The sequence below is a fragment of the Marmota monax genome, unplaced genomic scaffold, assembly GCF_021218885.2.
Source record: "Marmota monax isolate L192 unplaced genomic scaffold, Marmota_monax_Labrador192_F-V1.1 WCK01_AAM20220418_F8-fsc00051, whole genome shotgun sequence".
NCBI lineage: Eukaryota > Metazoa > Chordata > Mammalia > Rodentia > Sciuridae > Marmota > Marmota monax.
The window spans coordinates 2,718,211-2,735,291 of record NW_026695202.1 but is presented as its reverse complement, the minus strand read 5'-3'; the positions used below and the strand labels follow the sequence as shown (position 1 = coordinate 2,735,291).

The window sequence follows — 17,081 nt, the reverse complement described above, 5'->3', positions numbered from 1 at the left end:
AGGCTGACCTCAAACTTGCAAACCTCCTGCCTCAGCCTCCTGAATCAATGGGACAACATTCCATTCTCTAAATACACAGAGTAAAAAAATGGGAAACATTTCAAAATAATCCTCATTTTTTAGCTGGCCAGAATAGATTTTTTATGATGTGAAGTCCAGCTTAGTGATAAAGAGTTTTTAAATGACATGTTTGCTATATATTTTATTAAAAGAGCCTTAATAAACTGGGCATGGTGGCACATGCTTGTAATCCCAGCGGCTCAGGAGGCTGAGACAGGAGGATCGTGAGTTCAAAGCCAGCCTCAGCAAAAGTGAGGCACTAAGCAACTCAGTGAGACCCTGACTCTAAATAAAATACAAAACTGAGCTGGGGATATGGCTCAGTAGTTGAGTGCCCCTGAGTTCAATCCCCAGTACCAAAAAAAAAAAAAAAAGAGCCTTAACAAAGAATACAAGATGACTACATATACACAACACTAAATTATAGTAACATGAATAAGATTCATAAAAATAATCTCACTCTCAAGGTTTATAAGAAAATATATCAAGTTACCTTGGAGATGTTTTGCTTCCCTTTTGGCAGCAAATAAAACTGGTTCACCAAAGCTGTATTATTTTTAAAAATTCCCACATCACACCACTGTCGTTCTCCTGCTTTCACTGTAGCCACTGGATTTGAAGGAGACTCTTTCTAATGTTAGAGAAAGAAAGATTTATGAAGATTCTTACTGAGCATATAAGAAAGTTCAAGATTTAATAAATCCATGCAGTGATCTACAAATACAAGTAGGTATATGGGGTAAACACCACAACATTAATAGCTTATAAGTAAATAAAGTCTTAACAGATTAGGTCAACTGACAGTGAAAAGGGGACACCAATTAAAACATAGGAGTGACAGGCATTCTCAAACTCAGTAGCTCTGCACTATAACTCTGTACTATAGAGTTAGCATGCTTCACAATCAGTGATATGTTAAAATTCCAGCTGTTTTATACAACATTGTCATTTCAGAGACCCTCTCCGAAAAATGTAATCCCGCTAGTGAAACATTACACTTGCTCCAAGGGGAGCAAATAAAGAAAAATTCATTCCAAGCTGGCTTTTTACTAGATTCAAAACAACTAGCAAAAATTCAGTGATCTTTGCACTTGAAATACCTGTGATTCTCCAAACCTAAAAGGAGAAAAAATGTTCAAAACTAAAATGCGATTTGAATACATTTTAGTATATACTACAGAGAAGGAGATTTAACAGTTTTAAATGTTTTACCCTGCTTTAAAAACAAATAAATTTCCTCTACCTTAAGCTACTTTTAGTGGTAAGTGAATTATACTTATCCCTGGAACTAACCTTTTTAAGCCATCTTCTTATAAATGAGACACTGTTTCCAGAAGCTCAAAACAAATGTGCACTTCAGTTATTTATTTCTGTCTTAAATATATAACAGCAGAGGTACATGCTTATCATTCACATTTTTTGTTATTTAGGCTATCACACATGACAAAGTGAACTAACTAGAAGAATCTTTAAGGTTAGAGAAAAAAGGAATAGCTTTAAACTTGTCTTCATTTTTTAAAGTTGTAAAAATTCTCTTCAACAACTTTATAAAACAACTGGCTCCAGCTGAAATAACCAGTACAATTCTGGCTGATCATTGCAAAACAGATTCAAAAGAAGAAAGTTCATTTTAACAATCCTTTCTTGAAAAGAATCTAAGAACACTAGGACTTAACATTCTGGAAATATGAAAGCTGATTAAGGTAAATATATGGTCGCAATCCAAAAATTTGAAAGAAAATGAAAACTACACACAATTCTTAGAAGATTCCAAAAGGTAAATGTTATTTAAAACAACAACAACAACAACAAAAAAAAACCTCTTGCTGACAACAATAAAGCTGAAATGACTCATCATAAAAAAACTAAAAAATATATATGCATATATGTATTATCCTTATATACATATCTAATTAAGACAACCTTGGTGTATTTGTGATGCACTTTCCTAGAATTTTAAGTTTGGTGCCATGCAGATTAACTTTGGCCTTTGCCAGAGATTACTGGGTTGTCCTACGTGTATGTCAATCCAACACTGCAGTATTCTATTGTGCTCCTAGAAATACAGCCAAGTACTTTTTGTTCCATAACATAACTATCATTAAACCATTAATGTAATTTACATATCACACCACATATATATGCGTGTAAACACACATATATTTCTGATTTAAAAAGTAATGTTTCTTTACAGAAAAATATAGAAAGCATAAAGAGAAGAAAGTAAAAATAATCTGTGGTGGCCCCACAAATAGAATCATGTAGCATTTTAGTGTGCATGTGTGTAGGTACATGTGAGAATGTGAACTTATGTATTATGTGTATTTTTTATTAAAACTGGGACCACAGCATATGTATTATCATTTTAGCAAGCTTTTTCCATTAAACATTAGGAATATTATCCTATTCAACAACTTATTTCTAAATTTATTATCAATTCATTACTAACTAAGACATAAGGACCTTTTCATGAATTTACTTAGAAGTTGCTCAGCATTTAAAAAGCAACAATAATCATTTGAAAACATGCATTGTCACCAAGTAATGTACTTACAGCAAATGGCATGGGTACAGCATGCATCTCTACTCGGCTAATCTTAGTTGCAGGCAGAGCACATGTTTCATCAACTAAAAATTAAACAATTAATCAATTAAGATTTATATAATTACTTGGACACATGAAAATATAACTTATAAGTAGGCAGGCATTTAATACCATAGGACTGTACAATTAAAAATGGTAAAGATGGTAAATTTTATGTTATGTGTATTTTTCAATTTAAAAAACTGGGAAAAAAATAGCTAGAGGGAGAAAATCATGGTAATTAGAAATATGAACTCTTTTTTATTTATTTTTGTAAAATTTTAGTTGTAGATGGACACAATACTTTTATTTTATTTATTTATTTTATGTGGTGCTGAGGAGCGAACCCAGCGCCTCACACATGTGAGGCAAATGCTCTAACCATTAAGCTCCAACCCCAGCCCAGAAATATGAACTTGCATTCAAATTAATTCATATAGTTCATTCTTATGAGTTTGATAACTAGTTGGAACTCGATAGAATGTATACCAAAGACGAAATAATTCCTACTGTAAAAGAATAAGAATTTATAAAATTAGAAATTAATCAAGCTGGAAGAACTGTTAATCCATGTTCTACAACTAATTTTTTATATGGAAAAAGGCTTGCTGAATTTAATCACAGTAGGGAAAATATATTCTGATTATATCTCAGTGTGTGTTAATCTAAATATTTTATGTAAGGCAGCAAAGATTATTTTATATAACATACTTAACTGAAATGCTTTATCTGCTTACATGATTCAATTCAAGATGAAATGCAATTCTTATTTAAAACAAATAAATCTGATGAATTTATATACATTAAATGGTTCAAAATACAGTATGTGAAACACATTTCAAACCTTCAGATTTGGTACTGAATGTTGTTAGTGAAGTTTCATCTTTAACAACTGCCCCATTTGTACTGGATGATTCAGTTTTAATGGTCTGCTGGGTTACCATAGTTTGTGCGCTGGAAACAGTACTGGACACCGAAGTTTCAGGGGTTACTGTTCTTAAGTCCAGGCAACTACTTAGTACACCTACATTTGCTGAAGTGTGAGGACCTAAGTTTAAAGAGAAAAGATCTATTATTAGTACAGTACCTGGAAATAACTGTGTCATACTGTTTTTATCATGTTTTCTGGTACTTTCAATTTTAAAATCATAAACATGAGCCTGCAAATGGCATCAGTATGTTTTGGCCATAAGGCATAAAATGTCCAGAAGAAAAATGCATTCTATCTATAGTGGATGTTCAACTTCTTAGCTTCCTCTTCCAATCTAAACACTAAAACACTGTTCTTGAACTCTCTATTAAACCATAGATCAAATGGTTTTGCCTCTTTGTTATAAAAAAAATTCAAGTCATCAGGCATGGATTCCATCAATTTATTGTCTTCTCCTGCATCAAACTAGAAATGGTGCCCATCCTCCCTGTCTTCTAGTCCATATCAGAAGATGAGCTGAGCTTTCTCTCAAGGAAGTTTAATCTGTCTTCCCTCATATCTTGGGACCTTTATTCATCAATCACTCCTGTCTTTTCAGGACTTTTAGATTCTTCTTTAGATTTTAGTTCTCATTACATAAACATCATTAAGTCTCTCAAGAAAGCAAACCCACATCTTCCTTCACCCAGAGTCCCCTCATGTTTCTATTTCCCCTCACTAATTTTCTTCAGAGCAATTTCCATATCCTTGATCTTCGCAAATTTTGGTTTCTAGCATACTACTCTAATGAAACGGTTTTGGCAAATGTCAATGATTGCTATGGAATACTTTTCAGTATTCATTTACTTGATCTTTCTGTAGTGTTAACAATGCTGACCATATATTCCTTTGAAAATATATTTCTATGGCTCATTCATTCATTCTACAATACTGAAGGTCTGTAGTCTATCAGACATTGTGCTTATTTGCAAAGCAGGCAGGATTCATGCCCCATGAGCTCTCTCATATGATAGAGATATTCATATACAAAAAGGCACAAACTGTGATGTCTGAAGAAAAGGTACATACCAGTATTTTGTCTTTTCCTACCCCTCTAAGCCCCCCCGCTTCTCAACCTCTTCAGTTAGTTTTTCTTCTTCAAATGATGCCTTATAGTCCCATGTTGCTCAGCTGCCTTTTCCCCCTCCCTTTGCATATTTTCCCTGTGCTTTAAAAACCATCATGAATCATTCACCTCCCATATAGATATATATGTTCCAGGCACTGTACCAGTGGCTGGGAATCTAATAGTGAACAAGTTAACAAGGTCCCTGCTCTTGTGGAACTTATATTTTAGATACTTTTTAAACTTCTAAATGTGTATTTCCAGCTGAGGACTCTCTCTTAGACTCCAGATCTAAGTATACAATTTCCCATTAAAAATCTTCACCAATATATTTCTTGTGTTCCTCAAAAACAGTATGTTCAAAGTTGAACCTTTCCCCAAATCTGTTCTTGCTCTGATACTTTCTACCTTGACAAAGAGAAGCATTATCCATTCTGATGTTCAACTTTATATTCAACTCAATTTTATTTGTTATATCCACCCACTTGCCAATTTTAATTAACACAGCTTTCTAAAATAAAAGTCTCTTCAATGACTCCATCCCATGTACTGCTTTAGTCTCTATGTACCTCCCAGTTCTGACAGAGCCCTACCGAGTCTCCTAACCATTTCCTACCATATTTCTTCCTGATGGTAAGATTAGAGAGCTTATTAAAAAATGAAACATATTCCTCCTTCACTTTCTGAAACACTCTTCAGCAGCTACTCTAAACTGCAGAGAAAAAGTCAACTGGGGAGTCTTTCTATGACACATATGAGTATAAACAATGTGCCAGGCACTATCGCACAACCAATCTGGTTTCACCACTTGCCAAAAATTAAACTACTTAAACTTATCCAAATTATAGGAAATTATCTTCCTTGAATATTTTTATCTAACATAGACCTATAAAGATAAACAGAGATAAAAGGAATATTCATCTTGTTAAATTCGAGTAAGTGAAGAATAATTAGATTTATATCAGCTTTCAAGTTTTTTTTTTACAAATTAAAAAATAATCACGTTTCTAAGTGAGAGATATATCAGAATGAGATTTATAAAATAATTTCAGGTTCTGAAATCAGAAGAAATGCTTAATGTAAATGGCATCAGCATATGCAAATAAAATTATCACCAAGTTATAAGCTCTCATGAATGCAATGGGCTAATCAATAGTTCTTATAACTGAGCTAACTTTCTGAGGATAATCCAGTTATTTGCCAAACAAATATTTACTAAGTGACTACTATATTTACCAAGCACAGATCTAGGTGCTGGAGAAATACAAGTGAACAAAATGGACAAAATCCCTGCCCAAAATAAATAATTTCAGGGCTAAGAAAATAAAAATAAGTAAAGGAATAATGACACTGAACACTAACATCAAATGTTATCCAAGAACTTTCGTATACCCATAACAAGTCATTACTATTCAGGTAAGGGCCTACTTTGTATTCTGACCTTACTCTAACTAGGTGCAATATGGTAAATATTTTGAGGAAAATTGTTTAAACCACATAACATTTACTTTTTCAATGACTCTAAAACTCCCTACCATATTATAAAAAGGTTTAGTTTAATTCAAAATGTCATCTTTATACCTTCATTTTTCCTTAGCATATCCACCATACAACTATTATGATTAGAAGCATTAGATGCCAAAGAAGAATATAAAATGGCATTAGAATCTGTTGCTTTGAAATCTTGTTTGTTTTTCATTGCAGTTCCTCTCATGGCTGAATGTTCCACTTTTGTACTGTTTACTGTGTCACTGATCTACAAGAAATAAAATAGTTTACTGTAGCAAGCAATGTTCAATGAACAGAAATACATGTAAAAAAACAAGCAAATTAATTTACAAGAAAATTATTTTGAAAAGATGTTTATCAAAATATAAAACATTTTAAAACTATATTATTAATTTCTATATAGACTTATTCTCTAAATTTTTAAGAAAATAATTTATTTTTCACTTAATCGCCATCTCAAAAGATTAGTTTTTGATTTTGTTTTTGTGGCAATAGGGACTGAATTCAGGGCACTCTCAATACTGAGCTTCACATCTCCAGCCCTTTTTCTTCTTTAAGACAGAGTCTCCTAAAGTTGCTGAGGCTAACCTTGAATTTGCAATCCACCTGCCTCAGAGTAGCTAGGATTGCAGGTGTGCACCACTGTGCCCGGCAACAGACCATTTTTGAAGGGGAAATGAATGGAGATTTGATTGATTGATTGATTGCTTGTCAGGGGCACTCAACCACTGAGCCACACCTCCAGTCCTATTTTTTTGTATTTTATTTAGAGACAGGGTCTCACTGAGTTGCTAAGTGCCTCGCCATTGCTGAGGCTAGCTTTGAACTCACAATCCTCCTATCTCAGCCTCCTGAGCCAGATTACATGTACGTGCCACTGAGCCTGGCAAGGAAGGATATATTTTAAGGGAAAATTGTGAGACAGGGTTTCACTATGTGAGGCTGGCCATGAGTTCCTAGATTCAAGCAATCCTCCTGCCTTAACCTACAGTGAAGGTGGGGCTTTGGGCATGTGCCACCATACTCAGCTTAAAATCAACATTTTAAATTCTCTATCTAATTTTTAAATATATTCAACCACATTTTTAATTTCTAAAAGTCTGATCTTATTCTTCATTTCTTTAATAAGCCTTTATTCTTGCTTCAAAAATGTAATGCCTTCCCTAATCTCTTCAAGAATTATGCCTTTTAAAAGACTTGGAGTTTTATTCTGGTAGTTAGTATTACAAATAAATACTTCTGTAACAAGGGAAAGAAAATGAAAACTACCGAGTTTAACAGTCTGTTCAAATTTTTTTAACAAAGGTCAGCATGTAGATTAAAGATTTGATGACTCCTGAAAGTAAAATCTGTTCTATGGAAACTTCAAGCAAATGAATTATTCTTAATGATTGAGTTTTCCATATAAAAAAAAATAATACATATCAGCATTTTTACCATTAAGCATTTAAGATAGGAATCTTCCTAATGACACTGTCTTTGCCTTCTTAAATACACTATAATGAACACATTTAAACTTTTTCAGTAATTACATAACAATACCTATTGGTCTACTAAACCATAAAAGAGACCTGGCTTTGTTCAAATACACCAGTATTGCTGCTCTATTTCAGTAATGGTTTTTGTTATACCTTTATTATCAATGCTTATAATTTCTTAAGACTCTAAGATCCCAGTCTAGGGCTATACCTCAGTGGCAGAGCACTTGCCTAGCATGTGTGAGGCACTGGGTTTGAGTCTCAGCACTACATATAAATAAATAAAATAAAGGTCCATTGGCAACTAGAAAAAAATATATAAAAAAAAAATAAAAGATTCTTAAGATCCCTAGAATTGCCCATAACTGGTGGTGATGGTGCATTCTTAATAAATGATGAGGGTAACAACAATAATTGTACCAGGCATTGTGTTACTTATTTATAAACTCTGTATTTCACTTAATTGTCACAAGAATTTTGTAAATTGAATAATGTACTCTGTTGTATAAAGAAAACTGAAACTCAGAGACTTTATGTAATCTGAGAACTACAGTCAGGAAACCAAGAAGTAGCACAGCTAGAATTTATTTAATTCCAAAGTCTCTGTTATGGTGTCTCTATTCTTTACTTAAAATTCAAACAGTCTAACTACAATTATGTAAAATAAAATATCATAAGAGTTTTGGTTAAATCTGATAGATTAAATACATTTATTTCAGTATATTCCTCCAAAAACCCAATTCAAACACTTAGAAATGAAGTATAAAAGTATAAATACATAAGGAGTAAGAGTATGGTAAGGGAGAAGATTGTAGGTAAGATATAAAGTAGAAAAAGCTGGACACTAAGAGCCTAAAGGGAAAAAGTCATTAAGATGCAAACCATCTGTGCTGCAGGACCCAGGAAGGTATCAGGTCTGAAAAGGCAGAAGTACAGAAGCACGCCAGGGAAGGAACCCTGGAGGCCTGTCACAAGGCAGCCTGTGCGCATAGTGCTGAAGACCAGCTAGGCTGTCTCTGCATACTAAGCCAGAAGAATTCCTCTCTCCCATTCTAACTGAAGAGGGGAAGTAAGCAGGCAGGTTGATATGTGAGGCTCTAGTGTCCCTCAAATAAGGGTGGTGATGACCCTTTAAGCAGTCACGCTAAAAATGGGAATTAAGTGTAAGTTCACCTGTAGAACAGAGAGACCTACTGCCCCATTCCTTTACTTCGCTCCTAAAATACTGAGGACCAGACTTAGAACCCCCAGGCAAGAAACTAGAAAATATTTGTGAATTCCCACCCAATTACCCTTAGTAGCAGACCTTATTAAGGTCTAATAATCAATAAGCATGCATAGAGTCTCCAATCTCTTCTTCCAGCCCTCACTTGGAACATAAGAGGACAGCCAAACTCACAGACCATTTAATGACAACCTCTAATGAAAGCCTAAATTTTAAAAATATAAGGAAACTTGAGGGCTGGGGCTATAGCTCAGTTGGTAGAGTGCTTGCCTGGAATATACAAGGCCCTGGGTTTAATCCCCAACACCAAAACAAAAACAAAAACAAAAAACACTTGAACAAAAAGAAATATTGCAGAGCAGAATAAAACTCCAAATCTTTTAAAAAGGCATAATTCTTGAAGAGATTAGGGAAGGCATTACATTTATGAAGCAAGAATAAAGTGCTTATAAAAGAAATAAAGACCGGGCTTTTAGAAATTAAAAATGTGGTTGAATATATTTAAAAATTGGATAGAAAATTTAAAATATAAAATGAAAGTTTTCAGAAAGTAGAAAAAGAGATTGACAGTAAAATTAGAGGACCAGTTCAGGAAGCCCATTGTTCAACAGGAATTTTAACAAATTTTTAAAAATTAACAAGGCATTAGAGGAAAGAAATAATCAGCAATGAAAGCCTTGAGTTTCCCTAACAGTGGGGCCCACTAAGTGCACAGCATATCTCAAATGAAGACACATATCCTAAAGCATCATAGGTAAAATTTCTGAAAACAGGATAAAAGGGATAAAATTAGGTCATATATTAAAGATTAGGAAGCCAGGTGATAACAGCAACAGTGAATGCTAAAAGACGGGAAGGGGGCAGGGAATATGTCTTTAATTTTCTGAGAAGTTTCCAGTATAGAATTCTTTTTTTTTTTAGTGTTTTTTAGTTGTCAATCGATGTTTATTTTATTTATTTATATGTGGTGCTGAGAATTAAAACCCAGCACCTCACACACGCTAGGCAAGTGCTCTACCATTGAGCCACAATGCCAGCCCCTCCAGTATAGAATTCTATAGCCCAACCCAACTATCAGTAAAATGTGAAGAGAATAAGGAAATTTCTGGATGCACAAGATCTCACAATGTTTACCTTTCATAAGTCATTACTCAAGAAACTACGGGAGGGAATACTGCAACAAGAGAAAAAACCAGAAAAGAGGAACAAGATCAGGAAGCATGGATCCTAGCATAGGAAAAAAGACACTATGATACTGATAATTAGATGGTGACATTCACAGGTAAGTTATAAAAGTGCTTTGAGTATTGTTCCTTTCTTATACAATTGTTTTTCCTAGTGTTAACTGCCTTTTTATTTATTTTATTTCTTTATTTACTAATTATACAATGCTTCATAGAAGCTAATGAATAGCTTACTAAAATTCATTAGTGTTTTACAAATTGTTATCTATACCAGGAGACTCTCTTCATAGAAAATGATGTAGGTATAGACATATTTGTTTACTTTTGTTCTTGCCTATCATTAATTCATACTCAAAATCACATACAGAGGTATTCAATTTAGCAACTGATATACTGTGGGGAAAAAATATATAATAAAGAATATGTTTATGTACATATTTAAAGGATACCTCTAGAAATGTAGAATACATGTATTTATTATATATAGGAAAGTTCCAAAACAGATCTGTAAATATGAATAGTCTCTGATATTATATATAATGAGGGTGACCTTCTCTTAGACAGGGACTCTTAATTCAGGCCACTATCATAACGGTCTGTAAAGCTTTCTTTCTTTCCTTTTTTTGCGGTGTTAGGGGATACAAGCAAGGGGATTCACATGCTAGGCAGGCACTCTACCAAGGAGCTACACCTCCAAGCTCTGAAGCTTTCTTTAAAAACAGAGCTGTCCGGGCATCTCAGAGATGATTCTGATGTGTACCAGAGTTGAGGATCCCTGTTCTAAAGTAATGCACTAAAAATCTTAATAAAAATTGGGACTTTAACAATAAACATTCAATTGCCATCATAAATGTGTTAACTTACACTGTTCGGAAGGATGCTATTACTGCCTTGTCTGTGAGGGTCCACTCTGCCTCCTGTGGGAATGACAAAGTTCAGACTAATATGCTCTTGATGAATATCAGTAAAACATATTATTAATATATTCTTTAAAGGTATATATTAAAGATTTTTTAAATAGTACTCTCTCAAAATTTATCTGTTTTCTTAATAGTTTAACAGCTAATTGAAACTCTTTCTGGAAGACTGTATAAAATAAAATTTGCTTTTACTTTCCAAGTGCCTAATTAAAAATACATTTGAAAAAGGTGAAATAGCCAGGCACGGTGGCGCATACCTGTAATCCCAATGACTTGGGAGGCTGAGGCAGGAGGTTCATGAGTTCAAGGCCAGCCTCAGCAACTTAGCAAGGCCATAAGCAACTTGGTAAGACCCTGATTCAAAGTAAAAAGGGCTGCAGATCTGGCTTAGTGATTCAATCCCCAGATTTAAAAAAAAAAAAAAAGAAAAGAAAAGAAATATTTTTGAAAGCTAATCAAAAACATCTCCTGAACTCAAGAAACATCAATTTTTAAAGTGCATTAAAATGAACTGCAGGGAAAAAAAAATCTATTCTGCACATCTATCCATTCTGCTGCACATAATGGTATAAGAGCTAAGTTTTAGAGCTGAAACTCAACATATAAACTTACCATTGGACCATAAAAAAAAAATTTTAATCTTTTATTTATTTTTATGTGGTGCTGAGGAGCAAACGCAGTGCCTCACTCATGCAAGGCGGGCGCTCTACCACTGAACTATAGCCCCAGCCCTGGATCATAAAATTTCTTAAACCAAGCAATTAATACTCTTGCAGTAGAGTATTTGTGTGTGTGTGTGTGTAGTGCTGGGGAATGAACCCTGAGGCACTTTACCACTGAGCTACATCCCTAGTCTTTTTAAAATTTTGAGACAGGGTCTCACTATATTGCTCTAACTTATGATCCTCCTGCCTCAGTCTCCTAGTCACCAGGATTACAAGGTGCACCACTGTGCCCAGCTGCAGTATACTTTTTAAAGTATACATGGTTTATATAAGCATGACTTTCATTTTACCTGGCATATTTAATGCTGCTGAAGAATCTGACGGTGCAGCTTGGTAAGGCAAGTCTGTATTAAGCTGCAAAAGATAGCCTTCAACGGTAGGTACTTCATCCCACTTGACATGGAAAGAGTTGGTAGTAGCTTTGATCAACTGTACTTGTGATGGTGCTGGTGGTTTCTCTAAAGAACAATATTAATATTACACATTTTAGTTTCAAATTTAGTATCAATAGTTTGCCTTCAAAGTTTATGTGGACTGTAGCTTGGAAAACAAAAACAAGGAACATAGCATCTTTTTTAGCAAGAGAGAGAAAATTTACTCATATATACATAGCTATAGTAGATCAGATGAAAGTAGTCTGAGGTTCAGATTCTGTTTGTTTAATTTCTTTTTTTTAATATTTATTTTTTACTTATAGGTGACACATATCTTTATTTATGTGGTGCTGAGGATCGAACCCAGGGCCTCACGCGTGCTAGGCGAGTGCTCTACCTCTGAGCTACAATCCCAGCCCCAAGTTTAATTTCTTTTTAAAAAATATTTTTAGTTGTAGATGGACACAACACCTTTATTGTATTTACTTATTTTTATGTGGTGATGAGGATCGAACCCAGTGCCTCATACATGTGAGGTAAGTACTCCATCACTGAGCTACAACCCCAGCCCTATATGTTTAATTTCTTATACAAATAAATCTACAGGGCTAGGGTTGTGGCTTAGTGGTAGAGTAATGAGGAAGTAAACTAAGAAAAGGGCAAATGTGGGATCCAGGAAACAGGGAATCCAGCACAGATGTGAGGTAAAATATAACTCCAGTAAGATGATAAAGACTCTAGGATGATAGCTGTGATGGATTTGTAGAGGGCAACCATCCCAGAGTAAGGCAGGAGAACTCTCTTCAAAATGTTGAATTTGAGGGGCTGGGGTTGTGGCTCAGTAGCAGAGCACTCACCAAGCATGTATGAGGCGCTGGATTCAATCCTCAGAACCACATAAAAATAAATAAATAAAATAAAGGTATTGTGTCCAACTACAACTAAAAAGATAAATAAATAAGTTAAAATGATGAATTTGGTAGAATATCTGATGCATCTAACCATAATGAGAGAAGACTTAACAAATAACAGAGTACAGATTGAACTAGTGGTACATGCGTACAGATCTAACATGAACAAAACAGACAATTTGCTCCATGGCAAATAGAAAACCATACAAGGAAGATTCAAGTATAAATAGTGTTTATACAGTCATAATGTAAATACTGAATACTCATCTAATGAAACTCTGGGGTAGTCATATTGAAAGATAGGAGATGGAAAAAGTATAGGAGAGAGGTGAGGTATTGTGGGAAGAGATCCTTTAATTTTCATAGTAGAAAGTGGGTATATTACACCAAAACTGGAAAACAAACAAACAAAGTAACAATATATGCATGCAATAGTAGAGATGTGGAAGTAAAGGATCTCATTCAACAGAGTTGAAAACAGATGCTTATAAAAGCAAGAAAAAACAGGACTGGTATTTTTCATGAAAAGCCATATTACGGAGTTCTAGTACTCATTTAAATATGATCCAATGTATAAAGTTTAAAAGTGAAAAAGGCAAGATAAATATCCCCTACCTCCCCCAAAAGGTGATGATAATTTTCTCAGCAAATTATTCAGGCTAAAAACTTCACCCTTAATTCTTCTCTTTCTGTTACCTGCCACACCCAAATTCTGCCCTTATGGCAGTGGCCATGATTACTTTTAGAGGAAATATTGGTGTCTAAAATCTTTGATTAAAAATCTAGCCACTCAGATCCAATGGTTTACATACTTTTAAAGTCACAGATCCCTTAGAGAATATGTTTAAAGTGATATATATTTCCTACAGAGTGAAATTCATCATATACACATATTTTTTTATTATTTTTATTTTTAGTTATAGAGAGACTCAGCATCTTTATTTTGTTTATTTATTTTTATGTGGTGCTGAGGATCGAACCCAGTGCCTCACATGTGCAAAGCAAGCACTTTGCCACTGAGCCACAACCCCAGCCCCATGTACACATATTTTTATCCTTGGATTTTGGTTACTAATTCCCAGTTTCATAGATCACTCGGTATGTTGGAGTTTTCATATTTCTCTCCTGCTTGTTAGGATGGGCTTCTTCTGTAGAAATTATTTAGTCTCTAGCTTTGTTATTCCACTTATTATTTTTTCAACTATCTTAATTTTAACACTAAACTATTTTATATTACAAAAGTAGTACATGCTACTGTAGAAAAGAGTGATAGTCAGAAAACTAAACTCAAATCTCACCTCTCAAATAATACTTCAGTGTGTCAACTTGCTAATTTTTTATTTACCCACTTAAACTGGAGTCCAGGTTGGGGCTGTGGCTCAGCAGTAAAGCGCTTGCCTAGCACTTGCAAGGTGCTGGATTCAATCCTCAGCACCACATAAAAATAAATAAATAAAATAAAGGTATTGTTTCCAACTACAACTAAAAAAATTAAAAAAAAAAAAAAAAAAAAAAAAACAACAATTGGGGCTGGGGTTGTGGCTCAGTGGTAGAGTGCTCGCCTAGCATACATGAGGCACTGGGTTCGATCCTCAGCACCACATAAATGTAAAATAAAGATACTATGTCCACCAAAAAAAAAAACAAAACTGTCCACCAAAAAAAAAAAATAATAATAATAATGTTTTATCATTTTCTTTTCCTATAATACCACAAATTACAAAAATTCTAGATCTAATGTTTACACTAATCTGTAGATCTGTTTATTCCATCAACTGTTTGTTTGATATCATTTTAAACTTAGCCTGGTCTAAATTCAACACAGTTTTCTCCATTCAACACAATCTCAGCAAATTATTCAGGCTAAAAACTTCACCCTCAATTTTTCTTTCTGTTACCTGCCATACCCAATTTATCAGCCAGTTCTGTCAACAGAATCCAAAATATATCCTGAGCTTACCCATTCTTCCCCTTCTGCACTGTCTCCACTACAGCCTAAGACAGTTGTGATTACTGCAAGAGCCCCCTAACTTGTCTCCCTGTATACACTTTTGCCCCCACAATTTATTTTTCACACAATTGCCAGTGTCCATTCCCAGTGTACATCCAATCATATCACGTCTCCTTCAAACTTAAACATATCTTACCATTGTATTTTTAAAACAATTTACAAGTACACAAGAGGCCATGGATTCAATATCAGTTATCACAAAAATAAATAAATGAATCAGTCAATGAATAAATAAACAATTCAAAATCTACTATGGCATTCAAGGACCTTCATGATCTGTCCCATGGTGATCTCTAACTTCCATTATTACAATCTTCTCTTTGTTTAACTGGCTCAAATCTATTCCCAAATATGCCAAATCTTCCCATCTATGGGCTCTTGAATTTATTTACTCTTCACTCTTCCTGCAATAATTTCCCCAGATTTTTAGGTGGGTAGCTCCTCCTCACCATTTGGAACACATCCCATATATCATCTCTTCAGAGACCTTTTCTGACTACTCACTCTGAAGCAGCTACCAGCCTCAATTCCCAGTACCTCCAAGCACTATCTCATGTCTCCACATGCTTACCAGAAATGGTACTTATTTTGTTCATTTGCTTGACATACTATTTGTTATCCCCCGCCCTCACACTCTCTCATAATGTAAATCTGTGCAAGTAGGGACATTACCAGTCTTGTTCACTGTTGTATTCTCAGCACTTAAAAAACAATTTTTGCATCACAGCTGTCAGTAAATATTTATTGAAAATGGATGTGAGTTTCACGTTTAAAAAATTCTTGGTGCTCTAACATTTTAAGAAAAACCCACTTTAATATGTGGTGATTTCAGATCTACAGAAAAGATGTGAAGATAGTATAGTGTTGCCATCTACCTTTTCCCCAACATTTGCTAAAACTAAGAAATTGCCACTCATTAATACTATTTACTAAAATTCACACTACTCAGATTTCCTCATTTTTCAATTAAGCCATTAAGTTCCAAATTTTCAATTCTGTGACTATTTCAACAAAATTGACATAGGTGCCTTATGAAATAGGTTGGAAATCATAATCTATAATTTATATATATACATTATTTTATTAATATTAATGTTAATTATAATTAGATCCTTGTATATAATATATTGCATCTTATAAACTATGTCTAAGTTTTTATACACACTCCACAAATCTAGGACAATAGGACAAAATGGTTTAATGTCTTTTGGCTTCTTGGATCCAATCCAGGACACCATGCTGCCTTTGGTCATCTTATCATTTTACACTCCTCCATTTGAGACTATTTCTTAGTCATGTTTTAATAGTCTTGAATCTTTTGAAGATTACTGTACAAATATTCTGTAGAACGTCTAGAACGTTCCTCCATTTGAGTTTATCTGATATTTTTCAAAGTTAGATTCAAGTAATAGATTTTTGGGAAGAGTACCACAATGATGAAGTACTTTCTTATCATTATTTCCAGGAGGGTAAATATATCAGTATGACTTATCAATAGTGACATTAACCTTGATCACTTCAGTAAGGTAGTGCTTACAGGTTTCCCCATGAGGCTACTGTTTTTTCCCTTTCCATACTCTATTCTTTGGAAAGAAATCTCTAAGTTCAAGCTACACTCAAGAAAAGAGCAATTAATATATATTCCTCTGATGTGGGAAATATCTACACAAATTATTTCTCTCATTTTTTTTTTAAATTATAGGAAAGAGGCAGTGTCATTTAGATTAAATCTTAAAAGACAAAAATTATTTGAGTATTTACCTAAAGGATAGATTTTATTTGCTAAATACTCTTACCCACCAGTATCAAGATACCAAAGATCCTTGCAGCAAACTTGACTATTCAGTGCTTTTTTGTAGCCATCTCTTCCACTCCAAAAATATAATCGAGTGCCAATTGCTACGGCACAGTGTCCAGCTCTTGGTCTTGGTCTTGAATTTTTTTTATCTTCCTGAGAATCTGATACTAGAGTGGTCCACTCTGCTGTATCTAAAACCATAGGAATATCCATGACTGATCTATTATTCTTAAACATCAAAATTTCACAAATTCTTTTATTAATAA

The 17,081-nt window shown here is 34.1% G+C and overlaps 1 protein-coding gene across 2 annotated transcripts in view; it reads right to left on the bottom strand.

The window, feature by feature from the left end:
* Txnrd1 (thioredoxin reductase 1) overlaps nt 1–17,081 on the bottom strand; it is a 235,910-nt gene that overhangs the window by 206,491 nt on the left and 12,338 nt on the right. For both annotated transcript variants that reach the window (XM_046429531.2, XM_046429532.2), the window contains exons 7-13: nt 16,818–17,006; nt 12,012–12,179; nt 10,941–10,993; nt 6,262–6,436; nt 3,489–3,692; nt 2,615–2,688; nt 554–691 (exon numbers count right to left, since the gene is read on the bottom strand). In XM_046429531.2, the coding sequence (XP_046285487.1) occupies nt 554–691; nt 2,615–2,688; nt 3,489–3,692; nt 6,262–6,436; nt 10,941–10,993; nt 12,012–12,179; nt 16,818–17,006 (1,001 nt within the window). The remainder of the gene's footprint in view (nt 1–553; nt 692–2,614; nt 2,689–3,488; nt 3,693–6,261; nt 6,437–10,940; nt 10,994–12,011; nt 12,180–16,817; nt 17,007–17,081) is intronic.